The sequence below is a fragment of the Paramisgurnus dabryanus genome, chromosome 18 (assembly GCF_030506205.2).
Source record: "Paramisgurnus dabryanus chromosome 18, PD_genome_1.1, whole genome shotgun sequence".
NCBI classification, from domain to species: domain Eukaryota; kingdom Metazoa; phylum Chordata; class Actinopteri; order Cypriniformes; family Cobitidae; genus Paramisgurnus; species Paramisgurnus dabryanus.
This window is the reverse complement of record NC_133354.1, coordinates 5,487,574-5,511,202: the sequence shown is the minus strand read 5'-3', so window position 1 is coordinate 5,511,202 and position 23,629 is coordinate 5,487,574. Positions and strand designations below refer to the sequence as shown.

The window sequence follows — 23,629 nt, the reverse complement described above, 5'->3', positions numbered from 1 at the left end:
CGAAATCCCAGGTATTGCTTTGAAGTAATGTTTTGGTTTTGTTACTTTTTACTCCGCTACTCAACTACTTGTCTTATTAGCCCAAATACAGTCCTCGCATTTAATTTAAAGGGGACATATCATGAAAATCTGACTTTTCCATGTATAATTGGGTCCCCAGTGCTTCAACCCAGACAACCTAGAAAATGTGAAAAAGATCAATCCAGTAACTTAGTTTTGGTAAACCATTTTCTGCATGCATGTGAAAAAATATGTCATTGAAATTTGGCTCTTGTGATGTCAGAAGGGGATCTTATTATAATAATACCCCCCATTACTCTGCACTATCCAATCACAGCACTGACATTTAGTGCAGAGATCAGCTCATTTGCATTTTAAAGGACAGATTTAAAACTGCACGTTTTTACACCTGCAAACTGTCAATTTCAACATGTTATAATATATTATCTATATGGTATTTTGAGCTAAAACTTCACAAACGTACTCTGGGGACACCAAAGATTTATTTGACATCTTTAAAAAGTCTTGCTGAATGTCCCATTTAATTTCAAGGATTTTTGTCTTTTGTTTCTTGCACAGTTTTGAATATCCCCAATGGAAAGAAATGTTACACTTGTGATTGGCAGGGCTGCTCAAACACAGTTGGGGAAATGAAGATTATTGCTTTACCACAAATGAAGGTGTATTAACAGAAGAAGGAGGTAAAGTAGTTTGTTTACCTGTCAATAATTTTTTTTAAACTTTTATATTATAAAAAATAAGCCTGCGAAAAATCCAGATGTCTAGCATGAATGCTGATTCAATGCTGTTCATTACTTTCTTTACTTCAGCTTGTCACTTATTTATGACTCCTGGTCTGTATTCTTTCTTTTCAGATTATTATTTTTCATATGAGTCAGATATTTTTATGGGATGTGCCTCTAAATCTATTTGTGAAGGTGTATCAGATTATGACTATAGGAACATTAACGTTACATGCTGTGAAGGGGACCTGTGTAACAGTGTTAAGAACATCAATCAGAATGTCCTCATTTTCTTCTGGCTGTTCTTCTTCTACATCCTGTTCCTCTAAATTCAGTTCAATGTTCGTATCAATGCATAAACAAAATGGGACACATAAAATCAATTATTTTCTAAAATCCTTTGCTTGTGATGGAAGTCATGACATGAGAAACTCAAAAATATAGTCGGATTTCACATCTGAGACCACGTAAAAAAGTCTTTCCCTCAAAAGTGTAATATGAGCAATAATGAACATAAAATTCTTCATACTAAGAATCATGCTATTAGTGTAATTTTATTTTACTGAAATTGTATACATTTACAATAAAGTCATTTAGACCACAGACTCTTACCAGAATCATTATGTGTGATTCTCTAACTCAGTTAAACCCTCATAACCACAGACAGGAACACATTCATGCATTTTCACACGGAGACAACTTTATTATACATTTAACATTTTTTATCATTAAATTGTATTTAAAAACATATTTCTTTGGTGAAAATATTTTTTTTCTGTAAAATCTATATTCAAATCTATATTCATATAAATCTGTATTTTTTTTAACCCAACATTTCACAAATGATGACTATATGGTTGCAGCAAGTCATTTTTGTCCCTGAAATCCAAACTAAAGTCTCATAATCTTATTATAAGATTTGAAGCAAATTAAAGTTTGATTTCAGTCACTGATTTCACATTGATTTTAATTATTGACTGGCCTGACTTGGTTAATATTAAATAAACCAAGGTTATATTTTCGAAAACTGTTCTTTATATCTATTTCTATGTAGAAAACAATAAATAAATAAAATACTTTTGACAGGGTCATATTTATTTTGGGGCTTTACTGCACTTATCCAGCATTTCATTAGTCTTCACCCTACTTACCATTACTATTTACCCCCATCTACCAGCAGATGGAAGCAGATCATCGTTTTACAGTTGTAAAACCTTTTGCACCTCATAAAGTTAAACATTATTTAACATATTGCTATAACAAATAGAAGAAAAGTGAAACATACATATGCGCTCTAATTATTATTATTACTATTTTACCTTTTTTTATAATAAATCTGTTCAGTACGTTCTGCTTCTAAATTACAAATAGACCCTTAAGCAAAATGCAAAAAAGATGCATTAGGGACGTGCATTTTAAAAAGATTTATAACATTTGACTGTCCGTTCAACAATCTGGAAAGATAGGGCATACATCAGCAACAAGGCATCGTTCAGCTAGTATGATTTATTAGTTTACCATGATAAATATGAGCAAAACCTAATTAATAATCATGATATAGAAGAGTTTACTTTTACTTTATTTGCATTAAATTAACCAAGAAACAGCGACAACGTCCCATAGGGCCCTAATGTATATTTATAAGCTTATTTTTCGTCATAAGAAGGATTCAATAAACGTCTGTTTGGACGTCATTAATATTCATAAGCTACGTCATTGCCACAGTCGCACCGCCCAACTTCTTGAACTTTGGCCGTTTCTCAATCCGAAGGCTGCAACTTCCGGAGGTCGCATTTGCAGGCTGCATACGTCATCAAGGCTGTCTTATTTCAGAATATTAACAATAATAAAGTTAACTATTTTCCTTAGTTAATCGTAAATTGTTGTAATATGCTTATGACTTTCGAATCTAATGCCCAGTTAACTTTAATAAACCAGGCTTGATGACGTATGCAGCCTGCATGTGCGACCTGTGGAGGCTGCATCCTTCGGATTGAGAAACGGCCATTGCTCGAGCTCGCTTAGTGACGTCACGGATGTTAAAATGGCGGTTCCAACGTCTGCTTTGAATTTTCGTTCGTGATCTACCGCTCACAGTTTAAAAATAACATCGCGGAGATCATGTTTTGAGAGGAATTTTGTTAACGGATTAAACAAAACACCTGTTAATCCAGAATGGATTCTGTCGTCGGAGAAGATCAAACCTTGCCGTTTGACATCAATATGAGGTAATAGCGTTTTTTTTAGTCTGTCAGAGTCTGTCAAGCTGCAGTTAACGTTAGCATGCTAGCCTGAGGAAAAACTAAGAATATAACTTAACATAAAATAATAATTCACAAACAAATTTTCCAGTCTGTTCTTTGACTTTTTAATAATGGAAATATCCACAGAGAGGTTAACCACTGTTATGCATGCTGTATATGAATAAATATGTTTAGTATTCATTCATTTGCAGCTAACTTTAGTAAGTTCATACTATAATTGCTATTTTTGTATTATTCGTATGACTCGAATGTATATTTACTAACGTTACAGTTGTTTTATTAATGTAAGTTAACGTTAGATTGATTGTGTTATTAGAATTATAAGTAAATGATGAATGTGACATTTTTGTGGCATTTAGATAATGAATATTTGTACTCATTTCCGTTTTATTTAATTAATATGACAGATAAGTGCGGTCTGTGAAAGTTTTATAAAGTCATAGTGATAGTTTATGAAATGTATAACAGTTAAACATATCTGTAAGGGGCTTTGATGGTTTCATTCGGTTTCGATTCAGTCTGTATCAAATGTTAGAAGTCTCAATTTAGTAATTTATAAATCATAACCCTATTAATATGCATAAGTTACATTTTTGACGCGTTATGTTTTTCATTGTTTTGTGTGTTTCTGTCATGGTCTGTTATGTGTCTCTGGATTAATGTTTGATATAAATGTGCCTCGTTTGTTGCTGTCAATTTGAGAGCAAATCTAAAAGCCCCCGTGTTATAAACAAAACATAACACACATGATCCTCTGAGATAAATATAGCAGGGATTTGATCCGTGTACTCCGAGTTGTTTTGACACCTAGTTGTAGGACAGATATTAAATGCAGTGCAATAAATATAGTGATACGAATTAAATATAGCTTGGATATGAACATTACTGTTATTGAGTAATGCAGAAAGAGGGAGAGAGCGCGCGAGCGTGTGTGTTTGATCATGCGCTGTCATACTGTAGCACGGAAACGACACATAGCGGAAAAGCGCTCGTGTTTATCATCTGACAGATTGATTTTTGTATTTTACTTTATGTTGCTACCTGGCCATGAAGGGCTGACAAAATAGGTAGGTCGTTGCCCTGTAACACTTGTGATGGTGCATTGTTGTACCTGTGTTGTTTTAGTTTAGAGATCAGCAGGTTTTTGATGGGCAAGAGTTAAAGGCCAATTGAGTTTAATGGTCAAGTTAGAGGTCTAGTCTGTCCTGATGGGTTTGTTTGTGTGCTATAAGGTAATGAATATAAGTGCCTTTATAAACCCAGGTGGTGAGCCTGTGAGGAAACTTAAGACGTAAGGTGATATCAGATGTGTAAGTCAGATGCTTAATTCTGACATATGATAGGAGCCTTTAACAATTTAAAATATATATTTCTGAGACTGGACACCGAGCCTTGAACATGACTGGTGGTATATATAAACCCTATAGTATAGAGAGCAGTTATATAAGAGAGTGCATGTGACTTGTGGCTAGCACAACGCTAACAGTGCGGGAAAATATGAGAAGAGGAAGTTGTTTGGCTGTGATGTGTTGTGGAAAGCAGACAGCGTTGCAGCCGGTTGGCTCCATCAGTCCTGCTCAGAACGCTGTGTAGATGTGAAAAAATTTAAATGGTTGTATTGTTACAATGAGACACTTTAAAGACTTGTTTTATAAAATGGTACCAGTTTAGCTTCTCCATGTCAGTGTGATTCAAAGAGTGATGGAGGTCTGCATTTATTTGTATTTGTTTTTATGCTTTTGTTACTGTTATGTAAATAAAAGTGTTGATGTACACATCAGGGTAACTGGTGACAACACTGTAAAAAAGGAAGAGCAACAAAAGTTTTTGTTTTACTTGAACTTAAAAAAATAAAATTTCAACTTGTTTGTTTATGTCAACTAGTTAAAAAACTTAAAATATTAGGTTCAAATGACTTGTATAACCAATTTGTTTTTAACTTTTTATATTAAACATTTCAGCTTTTATACAATGAAGGCCGAGAGTATATCTGATAATTATACATTTTATTTGGTAGGTGAACAAATAAAACTTTAAAAACCAACATGCAAATTTCAGGGTTCCCACGGGTTCGTGAAATCCTTGAAAGTTTGTAAATCTGGGGGAAATTTAAGGCCCTGGAAAGTTTTTGAAAATATGCTTACATAGATACATGTCATTGAAAGTGCTTGAATCTATTTTATGCAAGAAATTTTCTGGAAAAAATCCATATTATTCCCTGTGTAGTGTAGCATAATATCATAAAAATTAGGGATGCTCCGATCAAGATTTTTGCAGCCGATACCGATCACCGATTTGTAATCTTCGTGAACGGCCGATTCCGATACCGATTTTTTAAAAGCTGATATGCAAGCTCTTTGATGACTGTAACTGTTACATTTTTATAGATAAAATAATACCACGGATGTTGCCTTTGTTATATTACTTGCAGTAATTGGGTATATTATTGTTTTAATAGAGACTCAAATAAATAAGCACAACAAATATTTATTCTGCAAAGAGAAATTTAATATGGCTTTAAAAAGGCTTATGTCTAGGGATGCTCCGATCGATCGGCCGCCGATCGGTATCGGCCGATAATGGCATTACAGTGTTTCCTCTAGGATTTTATCAGCTGTGGCGGCAGGGGGCGCCCATGATGATTATAAATGTAAAAAAAAAAAATTTCATGTAGAATATAGGCTACAGTAAACTAACATGTATTTTTTTATAATTTTCACGCTGTCATTTACTTTTCCTTATATTTATAGCATATTGCTTTTCTATGTTTGATCTAAACTGTATTTTCTTAAAAAAACGTTACACAGCTACGTACGTAGTTCGGATATTTCATTGTAGTTTTAATGTAGTGTGCATTGCAAGTTCGTCCTCGTGTTTAGCGTACAGAGCTGTTACAAAGTCATGCAGTCCTGTTTGATAATCCGCACCGCTGTGATTGACAGAACAACCGACCAGTTATTCGACATCAGCAGCAATTTTATTTCACACCCGTACCATTTGACATAAAGACTGTGACCCCGAGCCGGTCACACCGCAAATCGCGCAGTTAAATATAAACCTTTACCGGTCTTCAGACAGATCTTAAACACAAATAAGCACGGGACATTTAAAAACGAGTCGAATTTTGGTCTTGGATGTTAGACCCGCATTTTACTCTTGTCTATTGAGTCCCGACCTGCATCTACAACACAAATGACACGCGAATAGCCTATTACACCCGTTAGATCAAATATTATGCGGTTCACCCGCGGGTACCCCGACCCTGCTGTTTCGTCTGAAAACAGATAAAACAGTCTCACCGTCTGCCTCAAGTTTCTATTACCAACGTTCTTCTCTTCCACGGGAATAATGTAAGTTTCCTTACAAACAGATTCGACTATTAATGTCTTGCAGTCGCATATAAGTAGTATTCAGTATTTAGCCTTTTGTTTTTGGACAAATATCTTATCATTTAATGTGAAACTTTGTGAGTGTCGATCTAAAGCACAGACGATTGACTGACAGCTGAGCGCTCAGCAGCGCGCTGCGCTTAAAGCCTATACTGAATAACTAATGGCCAGATAAGTTGATAATATGAGTACAGTGATTCCAAATGAATGTCCTAAAAACTCGTAATATGTTAAATCAAAAGTTTAATAATGTCTTTTCTCGCAGCCCTGCGCTGTGTTGGTGTAGATATGCGCCGGTGAACATCATATGCGTGATGACCTTGCAGCTTAAATTACCCTAAATTTATAGTCATAAAGATAAAAGTAAAACAACATTCGAAACTTCAAATGATGTATTTTTATTTGTGTAAACTCACAATAAGGAGAAAACCTTGTGCTTATTTATAATCATTAAAAACATGACGTGCTTTCTGCTGCTTTGGTTTTAGAGCGCGTCACAAAAAAAAGAACAGAAACTCAAATACTTTATTCGTTTTGTCAATTTAATAATTATTTAAGTGCAAAATATTTCGTATAGGCTTATTTATTTTATTATTATTTCTCAAAACAGAAACGTAGCTTAATAATCCTCTGTTGATTTAAATATATTTGTGCATGAAACTAAACCCATGGAGGAAATTATGATATTTTAGGAGACTTATTTATAAATGAGTGAACAACGCAAATCCAGAAAGGAATTTATTTCTAGACAGCCAGTCTCGCAGAGCGGACATTTCGATAGCTTTATTGCGAGCTGCCGCTGTGGGTTTTGTCTAGAAGGGATACAGCAAATGCCGAAAAGTTAAGAATTAGATTTGGAGGTAGGATTATTAGGATGAAAACAGCGGTTCTGGCTAAATTAGATACAAATACATCCTACAATCGTGTGAAATTTTGTGTTTAGAGTTGGGTTTTGGTTAAAGGATTAGGATAAAACAGTGCTCATCCAACGAGATTTCGTTTGCTGTATCCCTTCTATCCACAACCGCAGGCGTGGCGGGGATGTTTTAGGAGTGGCGGGCCGCCACGGTTGAATGTATATAGCGGAAACACTGCAATGACTCGATCGGTGCTCGCTAAATCTGCCGATCTCATAAACCGATCTTTCTGTTTACTTTTGTCATCAAAAGGATCCTGAATGCGGCTGCAATAAAGGACATTTTTTACGTAGCGAGAGCATTTTTACAACCCGTTGCTCATGTGCAGTGTGCAGATTTGTATGTCTCTCTTTGCCTTTACAGAGATATGCGTATTTTCTATGCGGACGCGCTCCGGTCAACAGCGCGAGGCGTCTTCACATCCCCATCAAACAGTGTATACAACACATATCTATCACAGACAATTGCATCCTAACCCCAAAAGTTTATTTTTCGCATGCGTTTTAAAGTTTTGAGCATTTAAACTTTTATTTCCCTCACAGCTGCTTGTCTGCGTTCAGCCGCCGCCCACACACAGCAGCCTGTCATCAGTGCAAGTGAACAGAGCGATCTCTCTCTCATGTCTTAAATGGCGTGTTGCAGGTTAACCACCACTGTCGATTAATGGGTACATAAATCACTCAAGATATGTGTATAATTTTTAAAATGTCTCAAAAATGGTCTTAAAGAACACTTTTTTTACGTTTTTGGTAACGGTTTTTTTACGCAATTCTGCGATGACGTCACGCTGGGGAGAAGTGGAGAAAGCCTCAGCCAGAGCCATAGAGATAGATGAGACATTTATTGCTGTTTAATACTTGCGTATACAATTTGGAAATCATATATACATCGTAGGAAATATATAATGTGTTATACTGCAAAGATACCATGCTAATTATTATTTATGATATCTTTGGAGATAAATAAAACTTTGCAAATCTGCTGATTTGATCCATTCATGTCCTGACCACCAGGCTAGAGATTTTTAAGCATCCTTAATCCACACTTACTAGTCTATCAAATAATATCTCAAATATATTGTTTTGTGAAATAAAAGGATGCTTTGTTATATTGTTTATGCGATTATAACGAATCACACGATCATTTTATACGCAGCAGTCAGCAGCTGCAGCACACTCGGACCGCATACATACTGTAATAAACAGGCGTTCGGCGGCTTTTTACATCACGACAGACTATGCCATTTGAGGAGGAACCGCTCATTGATCACCGTATTTTTATAAATCCTGTACATGTTTGGACCTGCCGAACAGGTTGAGCACTTTCATATACTTTGTTGAGCAGAGAGGCTGCACTTTGACCAGCGGGCTGCGGGAACCGGCGCCCATCACGCCGCCAGACCGTGTTGTTAACTCGAAACGTATAACTATTATCAGATCGACCCACCGGGAAAGTCCCGACTCTCTCGATTGCCATTCCGCTACTGGCTGTAAGAAAGTGAGTGCGTTTGGGTCGCTGGTCCCCGCGAACAGATGTGACGTGCCTCACTCACCTTCCTGGATTAGAGACATGCTGCCAAAACTGTTTGTGCTGAAGATCGCATAAAGTTACACCCATTTCAGGCAGGATCATGGACCCCCTCAAGCCAGCATGCACGAGTATGTTAATTGTTTGTTTACTTTCTACACGAAGATATGCTAACGTTATGCTATCTGGCTGTCTGCCTATCTCTCTATACTAGCCTATCCGTCTGTCTGTCTGTCTGTCTGTCTATCTATCTATCTATAATCTGCGCTATCAGAACTGTACTTTACTCGTCTTTCTATAGTCATTCTCAATGCTCTCAATGCGGCTTTGGTAAATTCTCTCCCCAGCGTGACGTCATACAGTGCGTTGTGGGGGAAAGGAGAATCATTGCAAACCGCTGTACTTTTTCATACTTTTTCGGGTTTTGTGATACCCAACAACATAAAATACAATGGATAACACTTTAAATGGTTATTACACACAAGCAAGTTGCACAAATTCGTAAAAAAAAGAACCTGCAACACACACTTTAAAAGCTGCAGTAACCTAATTCATCTCTCAAAAAAATCACTCTCTGCTCTTGACTAAAGAACTTTTATACTTCATACGAATGCATGTATATTTAATTAATACAGTAAAGACTGTGAAGTGTTTTATTTTCAGTAATTTTAGGAGACATAAGTAGGGATGCTCCGATCAAGATTTTTGCAGCCGATACCGATCACCGATTTGTAATCTTCGTGAACGGCCGATACCGATTCCGATACCGATTTTTTAAAAGCGGATATGCAAGCTCTTTGATGACTGTAACTGTTACATTTTTATAGATAAAATAATACCACGGATGTTGCCTTTGTTATATTACTTGCAGTAATTGGGTATATTATTGTTTTAATAGAGACTCAAATAAATAAGCACAACAAATATTTATTCTGCAAAGAGAAATTTAATATGGCTTTAAAAAGGCTTATGTCTCCTAAAATTACTGAAAATAAAACACTTCACAGTCTTTACTGTATTAATTAAATATACATGCATTCGTATGAAGTAAAAAAGTTCTTTAGTCAAGAGCAGAGAGTGATTTTATTGAGAGATGAATTAGGTTACTGCAGCTTTAAGACATGAGAGAGAGATCGCTCTGTTCACGTGCACTGATGACAGGCTGCTGTGTGTGGGCGGCGGCTGAACGCAGACAAGCAGCTGTGAGGGAAATAAAAGTTTAAATGCTCAAAACTTTAAAACGCATGCGAAAAATAAACTTTTGGGGTGAGGATGCAATTGTCTGTGATAGATATGTGTTGTATACACTGTTTGATGGGGATGTGAAGACGCCTCGCGCTGTTGACCGGAGCGCGTCCGCATAGAAAATACGCATATCTCTGTAAAGGCAAAGAGAGACATACAAATCTGCACACTGCACATGAGCAACGGGTTGTAAAAATGCTCTCGCTACGTAAAAAATGTCCTTAATTGCAGCCGCATTCAGGATCCTTTTGATGACAAAAGTAAACAGAAAGATCGGTTTATGAGATCGGCAGATTTAGCGAGCACCGATCGAGTCATTTAATGCCATTATCGGCCGATACCGATCGGCGGCCGATCGATCGGAGCATCCCTAATAAAAATTCTAGACTTTTTAAGCACACGTGCTAAACTGTTCGCTCTAAATGCTTATATCTTCTGTATGCGAATGTTGATTCATACCAAAATGCTTTTTTGCATAGTTGTGGTTGATACATGAAAACGTCTCGGGTTACGTATATGAAACTGTTGTTCCCTGAGAATGCTGCGTCTCCCTTGCATTCTTCCTGCGTCCCTGTAACGCCGTCTTTGGCAATATTTCAGACAGTGATATACTTCCTGGCTCCCGCGTCACCCTGTCTTTGTCGTTAAGCCTCACTATTGGTTGAATTTGATATACACATTCAGACGCACTTACCATTGGAGGCGTCCCCAAAGTGTCACCGCAGTGACGCAGCGCGAGTTCCCTCGAAAGGGAACTCTAACAATGTATCTTAAAAGGTAACACTATGTAACCTTGCTATCACTTGAAATGTGTCCCCACATTTGGTCCTTGAATTTGAGGGTATTGGACCTGGAAAGTCCTTGAAAGGTCCTTGAATTTGAAGTTCACTAAGGTGTGGGAACCCTGAAATTGGCAGAAAATATATTTTTATTATACCTTTATGTAAAGTTAAGGATTATGCTCATATCTTATCTCTTGCTCATATTTTTATGTTTTATAGATACATTTTGCATTGTTCCCCCAGGATTTCTTTACTCAGAAATATGTAAAAGTGAAAATGTGCACCATGATCCATTGACAAAGCTGTAACTTGGCAGGTTTTGGAACTGACATAGTGTTAAATGACAGAGGTAATGTCAGGGTCACATAAAATCTGTGCAGATAGTCCTCAGAAAGCTATGCAGATTTCTTGAGAAACTGGAATACCTGTCATTCACGAAGGTCTACGTGATCTGTTCAAATTTTATCATGCTTTTTGGTACCAGTAAGAGTGCTGTCAACTGTCTTTTAAACTTTTTAACAGTCTGTGCCCAATAGGGTGTCTAAATTCAAGAGTTGGTCAGGTGTTTGTATCTGTGTGTGGTGTGTTAGTTTATTGATCTCATGTGACAGCTGCTCAGTTGAGTTTCTAGGTGTCCTGATGGGCTTGCCATAGATCTGGAGGTCTGTCAGAGAAACCCTGGATATTTGACTTTGTTAGGAAGTTGTTCAGAGACCTGCTGTAATAGACAAGAGTCACCGTTCACACAGACATGCATATATACTAGGGCTGGGCCGATCCACTTTTTCTATTACAGATACGATTTCGATACCTGTATTCTGAGTATCGACCGATACCGATCCAATACTAGTATTTTTCTTGATCCATTTAGAATTGTGTGTGTATAAACACATAAATATATATACGCACACATATACACACAAAACATGTTGCACAAAATCAGGAGAAAATCATGTCAAGTGATTTAAAAAAAAAAATGAGATTAGGGATGTCAATTTATGCAATTTCCCATATTCGATGATCATTTAAATTAACGATCAATCAATCGAATAATCGTTAATAGTAATAGTGCAATAAGCCTTCACTGCAGTGGCATATAGCCAATGACGTAAAAGTGTGCATAAAAACGACAGCTTCCTCACGCGAATTAAAAGATTTTATTTTGTCTAAATAACATGCTAGTGGGATTGTAAAATGAGTCAATGTAGTTGTTGTTTTGATAAAATCATCAATTTAAACTTATCTCGTAATGAAATATAATGACTAATAGACACAGTGTATAACTCCGCCTCACATGGGTACTCTGCAACAGACGCATGAAAGTCCATGTCAAAATAACAGTTTTATAACCACTGAGCCACTGCCGGGGCGGCAGTGGCTCAGTGGTTCATGTAGGTTGTCTACAAACCAGAAGGTTGGTGGTTCAATCTCCGGCTCCACTGGGCCAAGTGTCGAAGTGTCCTTGAGCAAGACACCTAACCCCAGCTGCTCCCGACGAGCTGGCTGGTGCCTTGCATGGCTGACACCGCCGTCGGTGTATGAATGTGCGTGTGAATGGGTGAATGTGAGGCTAATTGTAAAGCGCTTTGGATGGCCATAGGTCTGTTAAAAGCGCTATATAAATGCAGTCCATTTACCATTTACCATTATCATCAAGTGTTATTTATCAAGTTGTTTACCTCGCTTTCGGAGTCGTTGATACACTGTTTGTAATTATATCCAAGAAGCACACGAAGGGCACTATTCTCGTCGTCACCTCAGCTTAGACGTACTTTCAGCAAAGATGCTTATATTACGGAGATGGCAACCTTCCATTAGAAAACACGCAGCGCCTCAGCCAGTCAATAATGATGATCAGTGATATATGTTGCGGGCATTCAGGGTGTAACGACAGTCACTTACAGTTTACATTTGACAGTTTCTTGCCATAATTTAAGATTACATTTTAATCTGTTCATTAAAAACGGCTTCTTGTCTCCTTCTCTGTATATAGCAGCGTTGCTATGCTAATCTTGCAGGCTTGCCTGAAGAGGGTCTTTGCTTTCAGTATCCTAAACGTATTTGCATTTTCTGCATCGGATCAGATCCACTGCGGATTTAATTTCGTTGCGTTGGCAGCCAGCCAGCCTCGTCTCGCATGACGTTAAAAAGCACATGCGTGTGCTTGGCATCGAGCATCGTTGTGATCATAGCTAGTAGTTTAACTTTTGCGCGCTCGCTTAATTTTTTTTCTCCGACTGTATGTGTTTTACGCAGGCACCGCACACACGTGCATGATCTTGTTTTTCAACAATCGTTAATATTTATCGAGTAAATTCTTATCGACAATTAATCGAAGATCGATTAATTGTTAACATCCCTAAATGAGATACAAGTTAACAGAATGTTAGTGTTCTTAAATATTTATTAATTGTTTTTGAGTGGACATACGACTGAGGAAATAAATAGTTTAGTAATATTTAGTAATGTAAATAGTACATTTTTAATTAATTGCGCAAACTGTCACAACATGAAAGACTTTTTAATCAGATGTTTAAAATACGGCTTGTGTGTGTGTGTGTGTGTGTGTGTGTGTGTGTGTGTGTGTGTGTGTGGGTGTGTATGACATATTTAATTCACGCTACTCCAGTGTATTAACTCGGCGAGCACCAAACCATTCCGTTTTTGTGACCTTAAATATCTTCATATTTGCATTTGTTTTTCGCATAAGGCTGTTGAATAAATTAGGAAGATTTTGAATATAGTGTATAATAACATTTATGGTGATTTTATAATAGTTTGACTTTTCTGTAGCATGACAGTAACAACCACAAGTAATGCACAGGATCGGATTTGGATAGGCCCCGTTTTTCCGATACCCGATCCAGGAAAAAGGTCCGGATTGACCCGATATCCGATCCAAAGAATTGGATCGGCCCACCCCTAATATATACCATGGATTTTTTATATATTCTGGATTTTCACATTTAGCTTTTGAAAGCCTAGCTGTTTAAGGTGAAGTTCTTGGCATTCAGTACTTCATATTAAAAGGAATAAAAACAAACATTATTTTTGTCTCTGTTCCCAGCCTTGGGTTATGAATGACAACCATGGAATTGTCCATTCTCTCAACGTGTGTGTTATGGTGCTTTACACAAAATAGTCACTGTATTGTTTAGTGTGACAGCTGGATGTTTTCACCTCTTTCACAAATGTGTTTGGGCTTTGTTTGTGTTCCTGTGTGTATGTTTTCTTTTGTTATTAGAGTGTGTATCTGTATAATTAGCTTTGTGCGTGTATATTTTTTGTGTGAGTATATTTTAACTTGTTTATGCTCATTGTTAATTCATTGTTGTGTGTGTTTTTAAATGACTGCAGTATTTCCAGACTGCCAGAGTCTCTGAACGGCAGCAACTTCAGCATGGACAACATTACAGGTATGTGTTGTACACGTACACACACACACAAACCCGCAAGTCTTGTAATATGATTCCTTCATAAGCACCTCATGATTTTTGACACTGATTGATTGTTTGTGTTTCAAAGCCAGTCTGTGTTATACATTTATGAGTAATATTAAATGTGTATACACACACACATTAACATGAAACTCAAATGAGCAATTATCTGAAAGTTTTTGTTATCAAAACCATTTTGTGTTTGTGCAGTTTCTGCTTGACACAATGTCTACTGGTTAACAAATTACAGGGCTCAACATAAAGGACTGCCCGGGGCAAACGTGAGAGACGTTCGGGCCAGTAAAAAGTATTGTTACTTGCCCGATCAGGCCAGCGCTTTACCCTCAGTCACTAAAATGTATTTTCATCAATGTATATTATTTAACATCTTGGAAGCAGACATTTACAATATTTTGCATAATTTTCTGTCAGTTTACAGGTAAAACAGAAAAGTTGGGAACCTTTTTTCGTTGGAACATGTCTGTTTTATATGTATACAATTGTATTTGACTTTTGAATTATTATTTTAAAATATGTGAAACTTTTTTTTATTGTGGCCAGTGAAAATTTTGGCAGGGCAAGTGAAAACCTAAACCACTGGCCCTACTGGGCCAGTATAAAAAATATTTTCGTAGAGCCCTAAAATTGTTAACAGTCTGTCACTTTAAACAGATTATTACTAGGAGTGTAAATCGGACAGTTAATTGTGATATGAAACACTATCGATCATCTCTGCTAGCGATGCAATATATGATGTACACATCAAGCATTTCTTCAATGCAATTATAATTAATTCATCAATACTTTAATATTTCGTGCCTAGTTAAGCATTTACATTTTTAATAACTCACAAATGCAACCAAAATATATAACATGAATGTTTAGTTAAACTCTTTAAAAAAGGCATAATCTCTGTCCCAATTGGGACATTTACAAACAACAAAGACAAAATACACTTTTTTAATAAAGAAAAATAAACCGTGAGGGAAAAAATGTCACAAAATAAAGCTTATGATGGCAACAGTCAAAGTCTTTAGTGTTTCAGCTGTGCTGGTAAAGATTTTCTGCCAATCTGTTTGTCCAATCTATTTTCCAAATACAAAATATTTCCAAACCCCACGATTTGTGTCCAGTAACAGTCACAACCTCTTCTGCCTCTTTTGCTGTGTTTTCGCTGCTACAACTGCGTTGTTGCTGCATTGCATTCACTTGCTGATTAGGAGGACTGGGCAAAATTTTTTATTTTTCGATTAATCGTTTTTTTTTTATGTGGTCGATTCAAAATCGATTCTCAAAGAGCAGAATCGAATTTTTTTTCTTTCATATTTATTTCCGCAAACATTGAAAATAAGATTAATGTTAATCTAATTACTAGTCTTCTTCACTAGATGTCACCCTCTTTTTTTGCCTTGCGCGATGTTACCGAGGAGCGAGAGGCGAGCCTGTCATTCATTTTTTCAGTGCTTAAAATAGTGTTTCAGGTGCTTCATCGACGTTGATGCCACCTTCACATAAAAAGTCAGAGGTATGGAAGCATTTTAGATTTTGCAAGCAAGATGACGACGTTAGTGTTGTGGCTTTTAATTTCTTTTTATTAATTACCCACTTGTAAACTGCTGTTCACTGTTCTTTTTTATAAATATAGTATTTGTATTAAATCTATATTCACAGAGTTGAATCGAGAATTAAAGGAGTAGTCCACTTTAAAGATGAGGCCTATTGACTTACCATAGTATTTTCTTTTCCTACTATGAAAAGTCAATGGACCCCATCTTTAAGATGGACTACTCCTTAAAGTATAAAAACCGACCCGAGAACTGGAATTGGAAATTGAATCGAGAATCGAAATTGAATCAATCTGGAACATCTGAATCGATACCCAGCCCTATTGCTTATACTAGTACGTGAACATAAATGAAAATGCGCACTTTGGTGAAAATGCGTAGATGGACATTACGTCAAGGAATGAGGACGCAGAGAGTATCAAAATAAAGTTACCTTATATTGATATCTTATGTGTGGCATCGATGCATTGTATCGTTCGAAATTTTATTGATCCATACTGTATTGTTACATCCTAATTAGGGATGCTTAACGATTAATCGCGATTAATCGATAGCAGAATAAAAGTTTTTGTTTACATCATATATATGTGTGTGAACTGTATATAATAACTTTGTATAAATAAATGCACACACATGCATGTATATATTTAAGAAATGTTTACATGTGTATATACATTTGTATATTTATTTATAATTTATATTATATAAAAATATAAATCTATTTTTTTTCTTATAATTATACATGCATGTGTGCATATTTATATATACATAATTATTATACACTGTTCACACACATATATGATGTAAACAAAAACTTTTATTCTGCTATCGATTAATCGCGATTAATCGTTAAGCATCCCTAATCCTAATTATTACTCACCTAATTATTCACGGATGTAAACTATAGAAACTTTTTGTTTTTACAAATGAGCAATATGAAATAAACCTTTTATGCTCTTTCCCCCCTACAGTCTTTAACCTTGAGATCTTTGATAAAGATACTTACACACTGTCTCGTGCATCTGTTTTCTTTTCTACATTTTGTGGTGTAACAAACTGAATTGAACAGTAGTCTTTGTTGTTCATTTATTCGTCTATTGCCTTTTGGTCTGCAGTTCCTCTGTTTCCAGAGCAGAGGATGTCTCCAGCCAAAGCTTTGACCATGAAAGACTATGAAAATGTAAGTAAACAATGTTAATTTGCTTTCTTTTGCTGTCTCACAACCTATTAAGGTGTGAATATGTAATATTTTTCAAAGTTCGATTTGAGGGTTTTAAGTTTGCTAAAAACGACTTGTTTGACATTTTTGGCATTGCAGTAAAGTGCTTTATTTATGCTTTAAGTGTTGATCATTTTAACAACATGTATAATGTTACTGCTGTAAAAAGTATCTGTTTCTGTGATTATCTGGTTATGTTGGCAATGTTCATATTCTTGAATTCCGTTGAGGGAAAGTCGTTTATTTTTATGCAGTGAGATACAGATCTGTAAGCATTTTTGTGGGGAATGTGTGTGTGTGTGTGTGTATGAGAGAAGGAAAATGTAAAAGCAGAAGAAAGTTTTCATAGGTACAAACTACCCATTACTGTGGTATTTGTGTTCAATGTTATTCCAGTCTCTCTCTCTCTTTCTCTCTCCTCCTCTTCCCCCCCTTTCTGACCCAGATGTTGAAGTGAAATGCCCAGAGATACAATGAAGCACAGTTCACAGCCCTGCTAACACACACACACACACACACACACATCTCTTAGTGTTGAATATATACACACACACACATACAGTCTGTTATACTCGCTGTTTCTCCTTAAGCTCTCGTCCCTTTCGTCCCCATTTTGCTCTACCTCTGTTTTTATATAATCTAGTTATATAATGCTTTGTTTATCAAGACAAATATTATAAGGAAAACAGAAGAGATTCACAAAAGGTTCATTAAAAAGATTAATGTACATTTGTGTGTCCACCCATTTGTCCCCCGTCTATGAGGATTAATTTCTCTTTTCCTCGTAGCAAATCACCGCTCTGAAGAAAGAAAACTTTAACCTGAAGCTCAGGATTTATTTTCTGGAGGAACGTGTACAGCAGAAGTGTGATGATTCAACAGAGGACATTTATAAAACGGTGACTGACACCACACAGTCCTGATTCAGGCCTGATTCACACAGCTTTTTGTAAACGTTTCTGACACATAACAGAACAGCTGGAATCTGTCTGAGATTATAGCAATTTGTGTCCTTTTTTTTAATAAATAGTTTACTACATTGAGTATTTCCTTTAAAGGGGAGATATCATGATAATCTGACTTTCATGTTTAAATACTATAATTAGGTCCCCAGTGCTTCTATCAACCTAAATAATGTGAAAAAGATCAACACAGTAACTTAGTTTTGGTAAACCATTCTCTGCAAGCATGTGAAAAACTAGGTCATTGAAATTTAGTTCCCCTTGTGATGTCAGAAGGGGATAGTACCGCCCCTTGATCTGCACTATCCAACCACAACACTGCCATTTAGTGCAGAGATTAGCTCATTTGCATTTAATAGGACGCACCCAAAAATGGCACATTTTTGCACAAAGTGGTAATTTTAGCAACTATAATAAATTATCTGTGGGGTATTTTGAGCTAAAACTTCACATATATACTCTGGGGACACCAAAGATTTATTTAACCTGAAATGACCCCTTTAAACCTGTCATGAATTATCTAATATCGTTATCAGGAGCAGGCCACCATGAACTAAACTTCATGACATTTTATTCGCTGTAACCTGGGTGTGAAATAAAAATAAATTGCTTTGAGCTGTGTGAAATGGGCCTCACAATGCAATGTTATTCAATGACCTCAATTTGTTGATTGTGAATAGTATTAGTAATCTCTGTGTGTTTGTGCAGAACATTGAGCTAAAAGTAGAAGTGGAATCAATGAAACGAGATCTGGCAGAGAAACAGGAACTGCTTGTGTCTGCATCGTAAGTGTTGCCTATTCTTAAAATGTAATCACAGAGCTTCTAAAACAGTGTCTTATTTGGTTGTGACAAAAAAAATCTGAAAATAAAGTGTCTGTGCTAAAGTCATTTTTTTTGTTTTCTACATAAATCTTCCTACATAAAGTAAATTCACATTCTGTGAAAATATAATCTTAAGGTCATGTCAAAAATAAAAAACAATGAGTGAAATTAAACTTGGATGCTCCAAATATCATCATTAGATTATGAGAAACAGGATTGCACAGACAAGGTCACATTTCTTTATATTCTCACAGTGAAATATTATTGGTCCAAAAACATGTTTCAAAAATTCAGCTTTTATTTAAACTTTGTGTAATCAATCATGTTAAATGTTTACAATAAAACATGTAGAAATAAAAGGTTAAATGTTATGTGTTTGTGTAGAAAAGCGCTGGAGAGTTTAGCCAATCGAGGTGTTGATGATGGCAGAGAGCAGATGCAGAGAAAAATGGACTCGCTCAGAGAAGCGTTTAACGCTCGGATTCAAGAACTGGAGGAGGTAATTAAAGAAGAAAAAAAATGATGTTCAGGGCAAATGAGTCTCTTCCATTCTTACATGTTAATGTTCCCTCTCTGTCTTTTTAGTCTTTGCACGCGGCTCAGGAAGAACTGGAAAACATGGCCATCATTGCAGAACAAGAGAAGGTGAAGAATATTGGGTTGGAGAAAGAGCTACAAGCTGCCAACCAATCAGGACCCTCTGGAAATGTAGACTCCGCCCCTGAGCGGGTTAAAGAGCTTCAGAAGGTTCTTCAGCAGAAGGAAAGGTACTGTGATTTTTAACTTAAACTGAAACCGTGTGATGTTCATTGATAAAGTGTTAAGTGTTAAAAGTACCTGTTCTGTACAGCGTTATTCAGCAGCTGCAGGTGTCACTTAAAGATCAGGACGCCTTGATTGGAGAGCTTCGGGGAAATGGCTCCGACTCGGATAAACCAATAGCAGAGCAGATGGACCAGTTGAACACTCTTATTGGCCAAAAAGACAAAAAATTACAAGTTAGTGCTTTAGTTTTGTAAAGAAATTGTAAAGTGGTCTTTTTACAAACTGGAATAGATAGAATACATGCACTGCCTGATGTCCTTGTGTTTATTTTGGTTTATCAGGCTCTTACAGAAGACCTTGAACGTGAGAGAGAAAATGCAGAAAGAGACAAACGGGTAAGCAAAGTTTGTGTTTTAATAATACATGTAAAGGGGACATTTCACAAGATTTTTTAAGATTGTACAAGAAATCTTTGGTGTCCCCAGAGTACGTATGTGAAGTTTAGGTTAAAATTGCCACTCTGTTTTGGGGTGTCCTTTAAAATTCAAATAAGCTGATCTCTGCACTAAATGGCAGTGCTGTGCTTGGATAGTGCAGGTAAAGGGGCGGTATTATCCCCCTCTGACATCACAAGGGGAGCCAAATTTCAATTAACTATTTTTTCACATGCTTGCAGAGAATGGTTTACCAAAACTAAGTTACTGGGTTGATCTTTTCCACATCTTCTAGATTGATAGACGCACTGGGGACCCAATTATAGAGCTTAAACATGGAAAAAGTCAGATTTTTAGAAAACGTGCCACAAGATCAAGGATTTTTGTCCGCAACAATCACAAGAAAACTGCTGGACTGCGTTTTTCTGAAAGGACTGAATATAAATCGGTTTATTCAAAACATTGGTATCATTGAGATACATATAAAAATATAACACAGAAATGTCTATTTGTAATCATCCTTCTGTAATAACAAATGACTGGAAAGGTCATGGAAATTCATTGGTGAAAAAGCATGGGAACCCTGTAGGAGTGCAAAGCTGGATTATCAGGTTGGCAGCCATCTGTGTCTATTGCAAATAAAAAATCAAATTAAAAACAAGTCCCTCAATCACGGATAAAGAGTTAAGCCAGGTTGTGTAAAAAGTGCTGTGTGCCTGTTGCATTTTGCTAATATTTAAATGTGTGTGCCTTTATATGCATGTTTGATACAGTGATATCTTGTAGGGAGAAATGAGAGAACGCATAAGGTTTAAACAAGCAATTTGGATTTCTAGGCTAATTTTTATGTGGTAAATAATTCCTGCCCGGTTCCAGTCTGACCCTCAGCATTCTCAAGGCACAGTCTGAGCATTGGTGTCCCAAATACAACTCCAATCAAAGGCCTGCTGAGCGGATGGATTATGGTGTGTGTGTCTGTGTGTGTATATGGTATCCAAAGGATTTTCTCTGTGTGTGTTTGAGGATTAGAGGATTTATATCTGTGTGGGACAGCCAATTGATGCAGAGCAAGAAGACGGATAGATGCAGAGGAATATTCATAGAAAGATGTTGTATGTGAGAGTCAGACATGCTAAAATTGGTTATAGAGTAGGTTTGTTGCAGAGTATAGGATGTCTGTAAATCTTTTGTGTCTGTAGAGTTGTAATATGTTAGGTGAACATGCATGAACCTTGCCGTGTTTGCGGTGGGTGCTTGCAGGGTAGTCGGTGCCACTGGTTGTTCAGTGCTTGTGGGCGACTAAGGTTGGCCGTGGTCCTCTCGCACGTGTTGGAGTTAGAGTTGCATCGGGATGGCCGTAGCGAGTTTCTCTGCGGAAAATGCGTGTTTTCGCTGGAGCGCGTGGTGCATTGCGATGTTGCCATCGGACAGCTGCGGGATGCACACGCTGCACAGCTGCAGAGGCTGCAGATTGAAAGAGATGGATTGAAAATGCACATCGCAAACAAATACAAACAACATAATCTTCCAAAACCAGAAGGTAGCATGTTGCGAAAATCTTTCAGAAAAGAAGTAAAAACTGGAACAAATACGGAGCTGCGATACATCCAGCGATCTTCAGTTCAACCAAAGCAGCGTCAGGTGGTGAATAAGGACCTTTGCGATTCACCAGGAAAAAGTCAGGGGATGGTCGGGATGGATAAGAGTGCAGATGATGGACAGGAGAAGTTCAAAGGTCGATTAAGGAGATGTGTGAGTCTTGAGCCACTAAGCAGGGAAGTAACAGATCGCTCTCAACGCTTGCAGTTAAATCTGTCTACGCGCAAGAGCAAAGACATTCATTCTGGTTTGATGGGAACTCTTAGTCAAGAATACTTAAGCATAGTGCATAAGAGGAGTACACTGATGTCACAATCAGCTTCCCTCCAATCAGTGACCCTGGAGCGGTTTGACCGCGCCCCCATCAATGCATCACACCGCAGAAACCCACTCAAAACCTCTTTGGTGGTTGATATACTTCAACTCTTAAGGATTGTGCAAGTAGTGCGACCTATCCCACGATGCAAGGGTAGCAAGATTCCAGTACTGACACCTACACACTTCACACATGGACACGCTCATGGGGGTGTGACTTGGAAAGGGTTGGTGGAGAAAAGACTAAGGGAAATGGAGGATGATTTTAATGATGAGTACCCACCTCTAGAGGTACATACACTTGGGATTGGGATGCCTTTCTTGTGCCTTTCGATGGCTTTTTTTTTATTTGACACAAAATTAACTCTCTGTACATGTATATTGGGTCTATGCTATATTTTTAAGTTTTTTTTTTTACAGTTGTATGTAGAAAGACAGTCCGAATTGAGCACATTGGAGCAGAAGACCAGACAACTGACTGAAGAACTCAAAACTGCCATGAGCAACAGCCAACGACTTAAACACACGCTAGAGGAAATAGAGAAAGACAACAAGGTAATTTCTGTCCCAACATATAAATGCCAGTCAACATTGACCATTATCTAATAAAGTAATTTGTTTTATATGTGTTGCTACTAGGGCTGGACAATAATTCAATATCAATATATTTATATATGGTTAAATAAGGGAAATGTTGAGAATTGTGTAATGTCTTAAGGCTCAACTTTAATATTTCTTTATTATACCATTTAATAAAAATTATATCGTTTTATAGGAGGAGGTTTCATAGACTTGGCAAATTCATTTGTTAAGAAGTTTGTAGGTGCAGACATTCGTTGTGTGGGCATTCTTTGCAGTTTATCCCAAGGCTTTTTTGACCTTCATACCGTCATCGTTATCGGATTTTTACCGACTGAAATTTACAAGTATATCGGCGATAGAAATTTTGGCCATACTGTCCAGCCCTAATTGCTGCAATTTAAAATCTAAAAGCTACAGTATACTTGCAGATGACTGTTCAATCCTTCAGGACCTACGTTTAATATGTGTAAATGCAGAAGTGTTTTAAAGAGATCTATCTGTGTGTCAGGCTCTTACTGATGAGCTGCAGGAGAAAGAGGGCGAGCTGGCAGCAGAGAAGAAGAACTCTATGAAGCGAGACAAAACCATCCAGGGACTCAGTCTGGTTCTCAAAGAAAAGGAGAAAGAGGTCTGACTCTTAATTATCAACTGAACTCTGCTGATAAATAAGGAAAATAAGACAATCGCTCCGTTTCATTGTGACTTCAATCCCTGGTTGCGAGAAATAAAAAATAAAGTTTTTGATGTCACTTGTATGTTATTATCTTTGTCTCTTTCAGATTGAAGATTTATCTCATGATCTTGAGGAGAGGGATCAGGCTCTGGCTAAGGCGAGAGAGGCTTTTCATAAAGCCAAACTGCAAAAATATCAGGCATGTGTCTTGTGTGGCATTGGGGCGAATGAGTATTAGAACTGCCAGCGTAAAGCCTTACACTAGAGGTCTTCACAGGGCCATTTAAATCCAAAAACCCGAGGTCCGACCCGAGACCTAAGCGGGTTTGGGTATAAAAGTTTCATGTATACGGTAAATTTTAGCGGCCTTGGATCTCAGGTAAAACA

General features: G+C 37.1%; 1 protein-coding gene across 10 annotated transcripts in view; it reads left to right on the top strand.

Annotated features, from left to right (window-relative positions):
* The first annotated feature begins 2,786 nt into the window (after positions 1-2,786).
* cdk5rap2 (CDK5 regulatory subunit associated protein 2) overlaps positions 2,787-23,629 on the top strand; it is a 63,197-nt gene continuing 42,354 nt past the window's right edge. For 8 of the 10 annotated variants that reach the window (XM_073812574.1, XM_073812579.1, XM_073812576.1 and 5 more), the window contains exons 1-12: positions 2,787-2,971; positions 14,225-14,283; positions 16,985-17,049; positions 17,877-17,987; positions 18,759-18,835; positions 19,259-19,373; positions 19,460-19,641; positions 19,725-19,872; positions 19,981-20,034; positions 22,408-22,542; positions 23,078-23,197; positions 23,349-23,441. In XM_073812574.1, the coding sequence (XP_073668675.1) occupies positions 2,919-2,971; positions 14,225-14,283; positions 16,985-17,049; positions 17,877-17,987; positions 18,759-18,835; positions 19,259-19,373; positions 19,460-19,641; positions 19,725-19,872; positions 19,981-20,034; positions 22,408-22,542; positions 23,078-23,197; positions 23,349-23,441 (1,212 nt within the window). In that variant the 5' untranslated portion in view covers positions 2,787-2,918. Of the gene's footprint in view, positions 2,972-3,935; positions 4,075-14,223; positions 14,284-16,984; positions 17,050-17,876; positions 17,988-18,758; positions 18,836-19,258; positions 19,374-19,459; positions 19,642-19,724; positions 19,873-19,980; positions 20,035-22,407; positions 22,543-23,077; positions 23,198-23,348; positions 23,442-23,629 lie in introns of those variants that run through there. The other 2 variants (XM_073812572.1, XM_073812575.1) reach the window with 2 other exon arrangements.